We start from the raw sequence: 14,199 nt of genomic DNA on the forward strand, positions 1-14,199 counted from the left end.
TGCAGCAGATAAAAAATTATACTTTGCTTTATTTTACAACTTTAATTTATAATCATTAATATAAATACTTTTTCATTTTTGTTCAGTATTTTCTATTTTCATTTTTAAACAGCCTATTCAATATTCATTAGCTATTTGACAATCATGGTACTGTTGGAATTTCCATACATTCAAATAATCTCCATAAGCTTGTTTAATAGGGCAAAATCAGTAATATAATTAGAATATTGTCTTCATTTTACTAAAACTGAAAAGAGAATTTTAGGATTAAGATGATCAATGTAGGACCATGAAATTAAAGTAACTTCTAACAAGCTCATATTAACCAACCAAACACCAAGTAAAATAAAATAATAAAAATAATTATAACTATTTAGCATTAGAGTATACCAGGCACCACTGGAGGTCTTTTATTTACATTATTTCATTGAGTTCTCATGATTATGGTTCAAGATATTCTTGTTTCGCTTCACAGAAAGGAAACTGACATAGAGAAAGTTTAAATAATTTGCTCGTGGGCACCCAATATGTATATGGCATCTGACTGTTTTTAATAATTTAATTACATGGTAATTAAAATACCTGTCTATAATAAATAGTTGGGACATCTCAGTGTTTAATAAACTTTTTAAAACACAAGAGCATGCATAAATATATCTCTGTATTCTTTTTAAAATATTCTAAGTGAAAAAATCAATTATTTAATTCTCAACCATCTTATGAAATTAACATGTATTGTCAGCCTATCATTTCATTACTATAACATTCAATAAATGAGAAATAAGATTAGCATACTTTTTTTTTTAAAGATTTTATTTATTTATTTTATAGAGATCACAAGTAGGCAGAGAGGCAGGCAGAGAGAGGGGGAAGCAGGTTCCCTGTTGAGCAGAGAGCAGGATGTGGGGCTCGATCCCAGGACCCTGGGACCATGACCTGAACCGAAGGCAGAGGCTTTAACCCACTGAGCTACCCAGGTGCCCCTAGCATACATTTTTGACCTTTATCTTCCTCATTACAAGTCATTATATGCACAAATACAATATGTCTATAAAGAATAACCTAATTATTAACCTCTCCATTCTTTTGTAAGCTTTTGGCACTAATTTAATATTTACTAAGAAAAATAACTATAATTTTCTATACCATAACTTGTTTAATTCCATAATATCCCAAGTACTGATTATGTGCAAATATTAAACTGGGCCCTTAGGATTGGCAGAAGAGATATAATGATAAATAAGACCCGATCTTGCCTTCTAGAAGGTTACCCTTTAGTTGGAGAAAACATACAAAGAATTATATAAGACAAAATGAAATAATGATGAACTGGAAACATGTACCATATTTTGGGAACCACCAAAGCAGCTGAAATTAATTCTTACTGGAGTAAGGGAAAGCTATAAGTGGATAAAGTGGTAAAGAGCACTGCAGACTGGAAAAAAGTATGAGCAAGGATAGAGGCACAGAAGGTCACACAGGGTGCTCTCCAAGAGACGGTGGGTATCAGAACTTGACTAGAGCACGGGATACTGGAGAAATGTACCAGAAAACTAGAACCTGGTCAAAAACAAGAACCCATAATCTCCTTCTCAGCCTCCCTTCTACTACTTGCCCTTCCTGTGCTATACTCCACCTGAGCCAAACCCCACCATTCTCTAAACATAACTCCTATCTGACTACCTTCTCCGGATAATGAGCTTTACCTGTTTGCTCCTCTCTCTGCCAGAAATGTCCTCCTTTATTTGAATATTAAACAAAATTTTCTTTTTTCCATAAAGTCTCTCCTGACCTACCTACCTGGAGCAATCTTCATTTCTATGTTCGTATGTACCTTACTTTATTACTGATACTGTATAAATAATCTCTTCTTGATGAGACTACACTTTTTGGAGGCAGATCCTCTCTAATACATCTTCAGATTACTCATTCACTCAACAAAGATGAGAAACATATGGCCCCTGTCCAAAAAGTTCCATGTGTACCCACAGCATAGAGGAATTGTAAGCCATGGCACCTAGGTTTGAATCCCAGCTTCTCCACTTAATTGCCTATGTAACTTAACGTTTTCGAACATCAGTTTCCTTATCTGTGAAACAAGAATGATGAGAAGGTCAATCTCTGTTGTGAGCCAAGTGAGATTCATTCCAATTCTCCAGTTATTTGACATATAGTAAATGCTTAACCAAACCAAAGATTTGTCCAATGAAATACCATTGCTACTTACCAACCAAAAAATGAATACTTTCAACATTAATCAAAGAAATCAGAAATAAGGCTGTTGTTTTTACAGTGAAACTATGTAAACTTCTAAACTTTTAAAATAAGGAATGAGAAAAACCCATGTATTAAGTAGCTAATGGAAATCCTTCTGTATTATGGGAAGACTTCTAGAATTTCTTTTCAAGTCTACAACTTTTCAAAATCCATTACACTACCTAGGTAACCTGGTACTTATTGGACTCTCTTTATTTGGCATTAAAAAGAAATGTGTGGGGGCACCAGGATAGCTCAGCTGGTTAAGCGACTAACTTTGGCCCAGGTCATGATCCTGGAGTCCTGGGATCGCGTCCTGCATCGGGCTCCCTGCTCAGCAGGAAGTCTGCTTCTCCCTCTGATCCTCACCCCTCTCATGCTCTCTCTCACTCTTTCTCTGTCAAATAAATAAATAAAATCTTAAAAAAAAAATGTGTGTTACTGAAGGTAGTCGCCCATTTGTTTGTACGGCTGACCCTCGAACAACATGGGTTTGTGCCATACAGGTCCATTTGCGAATTTTCTTCAATAAATACAGTACAGTACTGTAAATGTATTTTCTCTTCTTTATGATTTTCTTTTCTCTAGCTTACTTTATTGTAAGAATACAGTAAATAATATATGTAACATACAAAATTTGTGTTGACTATATTATCAGTAAGTCTTCTATCAACAGTAGGCTGTTACTAGTTAAGTTTTTGGGGAGTCAGAAGTTATATGCAGATTTTTGAATGCACTACGTGGGGTGAGTCCAGTGCTGTAAACCCTGCATTGCAGAAGAGTCAACTACACTTCTAACACAACTCTCCTTCCCCACTCAGAAGTGAAGGCAAGTTCCTCCTCCATCACAGAGATACTTCTGTGAGGCAGGACAAGGCAGAAACCAGTAAACACAGAAAATACCTAAGTTGCCACTTTTCATTTTGTGGCTGTGTGGAAAGAAAAGCTAATCAAAAGAAGGCTTCCTCTACCAGCGGGGCTCATCCTACCTCTAGGATACCAGCAACGGCTGGATTCAAAGCCCAGCTCCAACTTTCCAGGAAGCACCTGGGAAAGGCACTTAACCTCTCTGTGCCTCTGTGTCTTCCTCATATGTAAAATGGAGCTAATAACAGCACTACCTCATGAGTCTTACATGATTCACACTCACGAAGTGTTAGGACAATACCTGACACACATTAAGCACGCAACGATAATTCCAGTTTCCGAGCCTGAATCTCCTAGCCCAGCTCTGCCATATACTAGGACTGGATGCCACCAGAGGGAGGAAAACAATCACCTGAGCGGGCTAAGCAGTGACTGCTCGGCCCCTTATTCCTCAGCTTCTGAGAATCTCAGGATTTACGACATCGACGGCCTCACGGGTTGTGTATAAAACACCTGCAGCCACAAGCCTTTTTCCTGTCCTGTCTGACAAACTGCCAAGTCCTCCCCACTCAGGACTCAAGTTCAGACAGGACCTCCTTCAGGAAGCATTCCAGTCAGATCCAAGAGGTGGGGTTCGTGAAGGGAAATGTCAGAGACAGGAAAGGGCCAAAGAAAGAGAAGCAATCCAAGAAATATTGGATAATTAAAGAATCATTCCTGAATTACATGTTATTTTCTTTTTTTCTTCCCCACTGGTTCCGATTAAATCAGAGAAAGGAACTCGTGTTTTCTGAGAGCCTAGTATGTGCGACACTCCTCACTGGGTGCTTTATACACACTAACTCGTGTGATCCTCTCGAAAACCCTCTGAAACCTTTTACAATTCCTTCTTTTGGTGCAGAAACAGGAAGAGGTTAAATAGTTTGCCTTAAGTTACTGCTAAGTGACTTCAGCATGCTGGCCAACTGAGTCTACAACTAGATGCTTTCCTTCAAAGCAGATGTTCTTTCTGCTCCAGCACACTGTCTACAATTACTTTGTCCTCTTCAAGTCAGGGCGGAACCAAGATCAAAAGATAAACACGTATGATCAACAGCTGACGGTAACTATTTTACTTTAACTTTTTACTTTTTTTAAACTATTTTACTTTTACATTTTATCAACCATACACCATATTCTTTACCCAGAAGATGTGAGGTACCGATATACCTATGGTCTCTTGAAATTAAACAGATCTCTCTATAAATACCAGAATATATACCAGCAAACAAATGTTCCTTTGTTAAACCACTCCGATATATGACTAATTCATCATCACATCACAAGGAGAAAATGAATCAAGGAAAGTAGCTAAATTCCAACTGTGACAAGGAGAGGACAAAAGGATGCTAAGGAAAAGTCGAAGAAAAATCAATTCCTTCTTAGCCACAATGGGATTCCAGAAATGGCCCAAAGCCAGCAGTCACCTGGTAATGGTCATTGCATTTGCCAACTGTCCCTGACAGAGGTATGTTTCTATGCCTCTAGAAATAAGTCCAAGATCGTGTGGATTGGTTAACCTCCTTTTCCAAATACATTCTGGTGACCACAAGAAGAGAGGCCTGAGATAAAGCTATGTGAGAAACACAAGAAAGGCCCTTTCGTTATAGAATACGGTCACTGAATCGATAGCCAGACTAAGCTAAATCCTCTTGCTTTACCAAACTCTCACTACTTATTTGGCAAACGTCTATTGAAAACATAAAGGAGCCGAGGACATAAAGACAGACAAGCCACAATCCCCCTTTCTAACAAACTTGCAATCTACCCGGGGAAAATGTTTAAATAATCAACTACGATGACGCATGGTAAGTGCTACTTTGCAAGCGGTCTGAATAAAGGACCCCTGTAGGGCTGAAGAGACATAATCCTGGCTTCCCTGAAGTAGTCAAACAGCCTTTGCGTGTGTGCACAGCACTGCCAATCACAACAATGCGACAGCATAAGATGTGAACCTAGCCTCAGCGAAGGCATGGAAGTAAAGCAGGAGGACACAGTAAAGTCCAAGTATGGCACAGAGTGTGTTGTGGCTGGGAAGTATGTCAAATGCTGCAGACTCTAATGCTTCTATATTCAAATGAACATCAAAAATGTAGCAAAGCAAACCTTTTCAGCCTCCATAATCATGTTAGTTAGCAACTGACACTCTGCCTTAGTGTCTGAAGGACATGAGGAGGTTGTGGCCAACTGCAACAGGCTTACCCCGTCAAGAAAAGCAGAGGCTGGGAGCCCCAGCCAACTGTTGCCGTGCAGAAATTTATGATCCAACACTTTCGATTTTTCAAGTGAAGACAAATCCAGATTTCCATCTGAACTTTCAAAGTTCATCCTGTCTTTCAATGTTTACCGAACATATTAAAAACAGTTTAAGAAACATTTTATAAGCCAAAACGAAATCTGTCTGTCAGCTGCCACCAGAAGCTGAGAATATACGAGCTCTGATGCTGAATGTAAGGCAGAGGAAAAGCTGGTAATGAAGGCTGGGGACAGACTGTGAAGGTCCTCGAATACCATACCAAGGAGTTTGAACCCCAACCTGACCCTGTAGGCATCATGAAATAAGATGCACAGATGCGTATTTCAGAAGAGCATCCCTCAAACTGTGCTTCTAAGAAGTGTTGCTGAGAAGTACATTTGAAATGATTGGCTAGTGGCATGATGAACACAGGCTACAGAAGATAATGAAAACAGGGTAGACCAGTGATGGGGTCATCACAATTGTCCAGGTGAGAAAGAAGACACGAAGAGCAGAAGATGGCCATTAAAGAGAGAGCATAGTTGGCAGAGGCTGTGAGAAAGAGGGAGCAGCAAGCGCAAATGATGGGAGGACACACTTGGAGACAGTCCAAGTGTGGGACAGGGCTCCTCTACTCAAGGAGGACTCCAATGTTGTGGACTTCTCTCGTTTCATTTCTGTCGTGGATTTCTCAAAAATCAGAATTACAGTATCATTCCCCTCTCAACCCAAATATGGCTACCACGGCAGCAGACTTAAAAAACATCAGTCTCTAACTAATAAAGAGGGATGCTGTGATGGTTAACTTTGGTTCTACCGTTAAACTTGACTGGCTACAGGGTGTCCAGATGAAACATTAGTAAACATTATTTCCAAGTGTGTCTGTGAGATTAGCACTAAGTAGACTCCATGAAGCAGGCTGCTCTCCCGGATGAGGGTGCGTATCATCCTTCCTGTAGAGGGCCCATCTGCAACAAGAGGAGGAACCAAGAGGTCTTTGCCCCTCTTTGCTTCCTGTCTGTCTGCTTGAGTTTGGACAGCTCACCTAATCTCTGGCCTTTGGGCTGGGATTCAAAACTTTGGCTCCCCTGGGGTCTGAGGCCTTCAGACTCAAGCTAAATTTTATCATTGGCTTTCTTGGGTCTCCAGCTTGAAGCAAGCAGACTATGGAACTTTTCAGCCTCCATAATCATGTTAGTCTATTTGTTACAAGAAATCTCTCTCTATATAAAATCTTCTGATTGTTTCTCTGGAGAACTCTAACTAGTACAGATGCTTTCCAAACATCTAAGGAATTCAGCACATTAATGAGAGCATGAATTCAGTCTGGTTAAAAAGAAAGAAATCTATCCCAAGAATAAAGGTCACCTTCAGTAACAGAATACATTCCTAGGTGATGCCTAGGATTTGGGCATGATCAAACACAGACACTGATGTTTCCAAAATCCTTAAACTGAGAGCTTTGTTCACTTGGCTCTTCTTATATATGTTTTCCACAAAAACAGCTTTAAAGGTATAGCATTTTCACAAAATAACTGCTTTTTTCTAATACTTTCCCCTTTTTTCCTTAGCAATATTCACCTCTGTGTAATAACTGCTTCAGTTAACAAGTTTGGCAGAATTCTCTTCTGTTAATCAGCATTTTCAGGTATCTTTTCTGTCACATTAGAAATTCACTTCCATGTTTTTACTGTTAATACAATACACAACCTGAGTAGTATGTGATACTACACTAAACTACGCTGTCGCCATGCACCAAAAATGGGAAATTAAAAACTGTTTCCATGAAGATATAAGTTAAAATAACATCAAATTGCTTCTGTGCTCATACACAGTTGTGCCAGAATTCAAAATTTAGGTGCTAGTTATTTGTGTGAGTGAGCTTAACCATTTGATCTTCTGTGTGGGTCTTCTTGGGCCTACCAAGACTAAAACTTCACGATGAGGAGACTCAGCAAAGTCTGCAGGGCAGTGTCCAGAGAGATAAGATATAGGAAAATGGAGAGAACGACCCGGAGGGCTGCAGGGAGAGGGCAGGCTAGGCTAGCATACATGAATGGGCAAAAAATGATGATCTGATACATTAACAGTAGACTTTGACATTTTAAAAATTTATACTGTTTCTTCTCTACTACAAGAGCATCATCTGTCTCCCCACTTCCCCAAGCTAGTTATGTATTGGCTCAATTATACATTTTTGTGTGCACGAACACACACAATACAGCTGTATTTGGAAAAACAAAAACAAAAACAAAACAAACAAAAAAATTCCAAAACAAAAAAACAACCTTGATGGATCCGGATGGTATTACTTTATACCTTAATGTTACTGAAACTTACTATAGGTTTCATAAACAAACTATCCACTTTAGGGTGATGGAAGGGAGAATGAGAGAGAGCCTAACAAGGCATAAATGTCCCTACTTTTAAATTTACGGCTAAACTTATTCCTTTAAGTTTATGCCACTAACTTAAGCTATGCCATAAACGTAGGCAGAGTCTTTTTTTTTTTTTAAGATTTTATTTATTTATTTGACAGACAGAGATCACAAGTAGGCAGGGAGGGCAGGCAGAGAAAGAGGAGGGAGCAGGCTCCCCGCAGAGAAGAGAGCCTGATGTGGGACTTGATCCCAGGACCCTGCGATCATGACCTGAGCCAAAAGCATAGGCTTTAACCCACTGAGCCACCCAGGTGCCCCCGTAGGCAGAGTCTTACAAGAAATATGTATCAGAGGACTGACTAAGTGAAACCCACAGAAAACAGAAACTGTGTCACATTAAATCTTCAAGTCAGATTCCTTTTCTACTGGTCTAAACAGAGAAAAGTGCTATTATGATAGTATGTTAAGGACAATGCTAAGAGGAATACAAGGAAATCAGTATGTCATGCCTTTGGCAACACTCCACAAAGAGATTGTTTTTCACCCAACTGTAAGCTTCTTGAGTAAAAGGAACACGTATTATTCATCTTTTTATCCCCACAGTACTTAGAACAGCTTCTGTAGGAGTAGGCTCACAGTAATGGCTACCAAACTGGTAATTAAAATTCTCTAGGAAACAAAGTCCTTATTCAAAATGAGCCTCCAGGCATACTGAGCACTTTGGAAGGTATGGCTGTATATGGGAGCAGGCGGCTTTACAAAAACAGTTAAGAACATGAATGAATATTCTACTTTTTTTTTTTTAACCTAAAAAGCAAAGGTAATTCATGCACATGGGTGCTTAATATCTCATATGGGGGGGGAAGCTAAGAAAAGAGACCAGGTAGGATGAACAGAGATTGTCCTGTGCAGCGAGAGCTGTCTCAGAGGAGAAAAGAAGTGGAAGCTGGGATGGTTTTCTTTTGCTTATATCAGTGTAGAAAGAAGACACAGAGGTCCCAAAGCCCAGCAGGGATTCACAGCACAACAGCACCTCTATAAATCACTGAGCTGGGTCACAGCGTAACTAACACCATCATCCCTCTGTTATCCCATTTGGTCTGCCACCAAAATGAGTTCTGTAGCTTTTAGAGTTCCTAAAGGATTAGAAACCAGAAATCTGAGCTTGAAGGAACTGGAGTCCTCTTCAGTATTTTTCCAACTTTCTTTTACAGCCATAGGATGTCTTCTTCAAATAAAATTTTATAAATAACCATGATACATAACAAGGTAAAATCAGAACTGCTCTGATGTGCTGTCCAGGTGCAGTAGGTAGCCTGGAATCCTGTATCACTATGGAGGCAAAACGAGAAACTACTGACAGATTCAAACTCCTCATTTGACAGAGAGGTTAAGCTGCCACCCAGGCAGCGAATGAAAGAGCCAGAACCCAAATCCAGGAATGCCAACACCCAGAGAAGGTTCCTCCCCCTGTATTCCATGCTGTTTCTAAAAAACAAAGGAGGAGGACAGAGTTCATACTCACCATCTTTGTTCAGCCATTGCTTTCTTGTTCTGTACAAAAGGAGCTTGTTGTGGACATATGGTAAGAGGAACTTGACACACCAGCTCTCCACACCAAGTTTGTTTTCAACCAGGACTATGGGACTCCGGTTATACCTAGCTTCAGGGCATGGGATCAGGCCAATTTCATCTCTTAATATGTAAAACAAAAAGAAGAATTAAAGATAAGACTATTTGTTTTTTCAACATTTTTCAAATGCTACAGACTATTAAAAAGAAAAGTAACATATTTCTCTTTCTCTTTTTTTTTTTAAAGATTTTTTTGTGGGGGAAGAGGGAGAGAGAGGAAGGGCAGAGGAAGAGGGAGAGACCCTTCAGGCAGACTCCCTGCTGAGCAGAAAGCCTGTTGTGGGCTCAATCGCAGGACTCTGAGATTATGACTTGAGCTGAAATTAAGAGTCACTTAACTGACTGAGCCACCCAGGCGCCCCCATATTTCCCTTTCTTTTTTTTTTTTTTAAAGATTTTTTATTATTTATTTATTTGACAGAGAGAAATCACAAGTAGGCAGAGAAGCAGGCAGAGAGAGAGGAGGAAGCAGGCTCCCTGCTGAGCAGAAAGCCCGATGCGGGGCTCGAACCCAGGACCTGGGATCATGACCTGAGCCGAAGGCAGCGGCTTAACCCACTGAGCCACCCAGGTGCCCCTATATTTCCCTTTCTTAAAAATATTATTTAGTTTACCTGCTAGATTAGTAGAAATTTAAAAAGTGTTTTTTAATATAGATAAGAGTGCAGAAAAATTAGTATGCTGACTTTCTGATAAAAACGAAAACTTGTCTTTGGATGGAATTTTGAAAATGTCTTCCAAATTTTAAATTGCATATACTCTGAGCCCCAGTGATTCCACTGCTCAGAAATTATCCAACACCAAAATATGCCAACAGGATGTTTACTGCAACCGTGCAACGAAACTGGAAACAATCTAACTATGTATCAGTATAAGAGGGGTAGAATAAATAGGGTAATCCATGTGGTAGTACATGGTAGTACAAGGTCGAGGTGGTAGAGACAGATTCGCATATGCTGGTATGGAAAGGCTGTCAAGACGTATAAAACCAGAAAAAGAGCAAAATACTAAGTATATAGTGTAAAGCATTTTGTATTTTTTTTGAAGAAGGAGCCCAAGAAATTTGGGGGGAGACAAAGTATTTTATTTTTATACAGTTTAAATTTTCTAATCATTTGTATGTATTATTTCCATTTTAAAAATATGTCAACACATGTACTTACACTTGCCTAGTAATCTATGCAAAGGAGAAACAAATTATCAATAAAAGTTATCTTTTCAATAAGATTGGGGGCCATTTTTTCTTCTTTATAATCTTTCATAAGTCATTGAATTTAAAAAAACACACTGATAAATGCTGCTAAAACACAAAATACATTTCAGAATTTAGGTCATTTTCATTTAAGGTGGCATCTATGTCCTTCAATCTGCCTCCCCTTAAATTGAAAATTTATATTTGAGGCAAAAATTTAATAAATGTACAGCAGCTGACGTACACAGTAAATGAAACAGCAAACATAAAGATGGTTTTGCAAAAACTGCACACGCCTTTCAATTACAAAGATGTTATAACTGCCTACATTAAAGAAATAAAAAACCGGTTTTCAGAGCTTATGTATGACATTTTCTATTACGTCCCTGGAATTCTCCAACCAAGAACACAGTAGTTTGGTAGATACAAGAGGAGGAAACAGGTACAATTACAGGTTATAAGAAAAGCCCTCTTTGTTAGGCCACCATCACAAACTGGTGGGAAACTGTGGAACTACAATAGAATTTCTCGTGGAAACTCCACACTAGATAGCTCAGACGTAACCTACTTTGTACTGATCACTTCATTAATGATACAGGGACTCATCGATAAACAAGGGTACTCTATGAGTTAAATCACTAACCATTCGTTCAAGCTGCTTTCACTTGAAGTAGATTTTAAGACCTAAGGCTTTTGGTCTCGACAACTGGCTCACCTGATTCAGAGGTGTTCTAATATATCACATCAGTACATTCTCTGAGTACCAGAAGGTACTGAGTACTATGTTAAGTCCCGAAAATGCAAAAATAAAACAAGGTGGTTCCAGCCTCTGAAGTGCTGATAGTTTTGATGCAAACTGTATCAATATCTATAATAAAATGTTAACACTTTGCCATTCCAGTAGTACAAAGTTTTGTAGGAAGCATGAAACAATGTTGTGCACATCTGAGCTCAACATCCGGTATTTCAAAATGTTTTGCATTTGTATTTGGTTAATGTGACATCTATCTAATTCACCATTAGGACACCTAGCCATGTCCAGAGCATTTGCCTGTATCTCTGGTACTTTCTGATATTCAGGTCTTACTATATAAAATAGAACATTAAAAAATTAAGCTAGAATTAAAGAAAACAGCATAATTATTTTAAGAAAGTCTATTCTCTGAGATCTAATAACCACTTAAAACACTTCAAAGAACTGCCTAAGTCAACAATATGAATGCTAGAGTAACAAGAATAAACAAGAATAAAAGATCCTACCTTTTGGTACAGTCCATTTGCGAGGGAGGAGCAGTTACTGAAAGTCACAACGTAAAAACCTGCCTTGCTCATTATTAACGCCAAAAATAAAATGTCCAGTTATTAATTCAGTACCTAAATGAAAAGGACAGAGCCATCTGCACAAATAAAAAACACACTTCTTTAGTTGGGTACCATTCTTTCAAGAACTAATTTTTAAAAAAACAATACTGTCTTAATACAGCAGATGCTCAGTAACTGCTCCTGAAAGGTTAATTATCATGCACTTCAGTGAAAATATTCAAATAAATGGTTTTCAAAGAATATTCCTTCTTGACTCTCCAAAAGAACATTATCTCTGACTTCCTTCTAATGCAATGGATCCAAGTCCTAGCTAGCTAGCTCTGTCAGGATTTCATCTACATTGGCCTTATCTCATTTGGCTTCTACAGACCTTAATTTCCTCATTTGTAAAATGGTGGAACTGTATTACATCTCTAAATAAGGGAAATGGACTGCTAGGTCTCCTCCAGCTTCCAAATTCTGACTGCGAAACCTGACAGTTATTTTCATGGAAGTGGCCATATCACGGAATGTAAAGCACTAGGGAAAACATCAGAGAGAGGTAGTAGGATGTAGACAAAAGTGGTCCATCTTCCAAGGTCCAGGGTTCTAGCTAGCCTCCGTTCTACCACTGGGAGTCAAATGGGAATGTGGCAAGCCACTTGTCATCGGGATCCTTATCTGAGGAATAATAATGCCTCTTAGGAAGAACAAATATTACAAGGTAAAGCATGTGGTAAGCTGTGAAGTAACAGGCAAAGATGCAGTGTATTATCTTTAATTCAGTCAAGAGCCTGAGGCCAACCAGAAAAGTTATTAACAGACGGCAAGGTAAAGCAAAAACATTAAGCCTTTGTCAAGTGATTTGACCCTAAAATACAGTGCTTTGCTGCTTCCTAAAAATATAATCTGGGGGCACCTGGGTGGTTCAGTGGGTTAAAGCCTCTGCCTTCGGCTCAGGTCATGATCCCAGGGTCCTGGGATCGAGCCCCACATCGGGCTCTCTGCTCAGCAGGGAGCCTGCTTCCTCCTCTCTCTCTGCCTGCTTCTCTGTGATCTCCGTCTGTCAAATAAATAAATAAAAAAAAATATATATATATAATCTGTACTTGATAAAGATAGGTAGGTCACTAAGCTTCCAACTTCACAGCGTATTTGACTTCAGAGGGACCTCAGTCCCTCAGGTCGTAGTCCACTTTTATTTCACACAATTTAGAATAGGATTCTAGAATCATTTTAAAATTGGGAGGGACCTCATTCTCCCCAGTATCTCATTTTGTTAGACAAGAAAACTGAGGTCCACTGAGGTTAAGATGATTACCCAAGGTCACACCGTCACACCGCTAATGCGAAGTTAAAAATCTGGATCTCTTAATAGTCAGCCCCAAACCCAAGACACTGAAGATAAAAAACATCAGTGAAAGCAAGCAGGATTTAGATAAATTCCTTCTAGATTTCTGACTATTTAAATTCTAATTTTATATGCAAGAAAAGTTAGAAAACTCAAGGTGGGGGGTACAAAACTAAAAGTCTCTTTGTCTATCCGTCTACACTACTGTTTGGGTATGCACCCTTTTTTTCTAAGTGTTTTTACAGAAGTGGTATTATAGTGGACATGCTCTCCTACTGTGTTCATTAATTTTTTTTGTTCATTAATTTTTATTTAAATTCAAGTTAGTTAACATACAGTGTCATATCAGTTTCAGAAGTAGAATTTGGTGACTCATCACTGATATATAACACGCAGGACTCATTACATCAAGAATCCCCTTAATGCCATCTCCCATTTAGCCTATCCTCCCACCGACCTCCCCTCCAGCAACCCTCAGTTTGTTCTCTACATTTGAGTCTCTTATGGTTTGCCACCCTCTGTTTTTATCTTATTTTTCCTTCCCTTCCCCTACGTTCATCTGTTTTCTTTCTTGAAATGTGAGTGAAAATCATTTGCATTTCTCTGACTTATTTCGCTTAGCATAATACACTGTAGTTCTGTCCACGTTGTTACAATCCTACAATGCGTTTTTAGAATTTAACAATTTATATTAAACATCTTCCTCCATAATTAATTTTTGTATTTTTAATGGCTGTAAGAAATGTACTATAAATACCAGATATATCTCCAGTTTTTTCCTTGTGAAATAATGTTAAAAGAGAAATTTCTGATTCTTTTGCTACCACTAAATTACAGTCTTTTATATTTTTAGGTTTCTGAGAATTAGATCCCTTATATTTAACAAGGACACTCAAATAGTTACCTACATTACCAATGTCATAGGATTGTTAAAGACCTGAAG

The 14,199-nt window shown here is 38.7% G+C and overlaps 1 protein-coding gene across 2 annotated transcripts in view; it reads right to left on the reverse strand.

Moving 5' to 3' along the window:
- The window catches only part of PTAR1 (protein prenyltransferase alpha subunit repeat containing 1), a 61,490-nt gene that overhangs the window by 41,905 nt on the left and 5,386 nt on the right, over positions 1-14,199 (reverse strand). For both annotated transcript variants that reach the window (XR_007122135.1, XM_047698777.1), the window contains exon 2: positions 9,305-9,474. Coding sequence is in view for 1 of the 2 variants with exons in the window: in XM_047698777.1 (XP_047554733.1) it covers positions 9,305-9,474 (170 nt within the window). In the remaining variant the exon portion in view is untranslated. The remainder of the gene's footprint in view (positions 1-9,304; positions 9,475-14,199) is intronic.

The sequence above is a fragment of the Lutra lutra genome, chromosome 13, assembly GCF_902655055.1.
Source record: "Lutra lutra chromosome 13, mLutLut1.2, whole genome shotgun sequence".
In the NCBI taxonomy this organism is placed as follows: domain Eukaryota; kingdom Metazoa; phylum Chordata; class Mammalia; order Carnivora; family Mustelidae; genus Lutra; species Lutra lutra.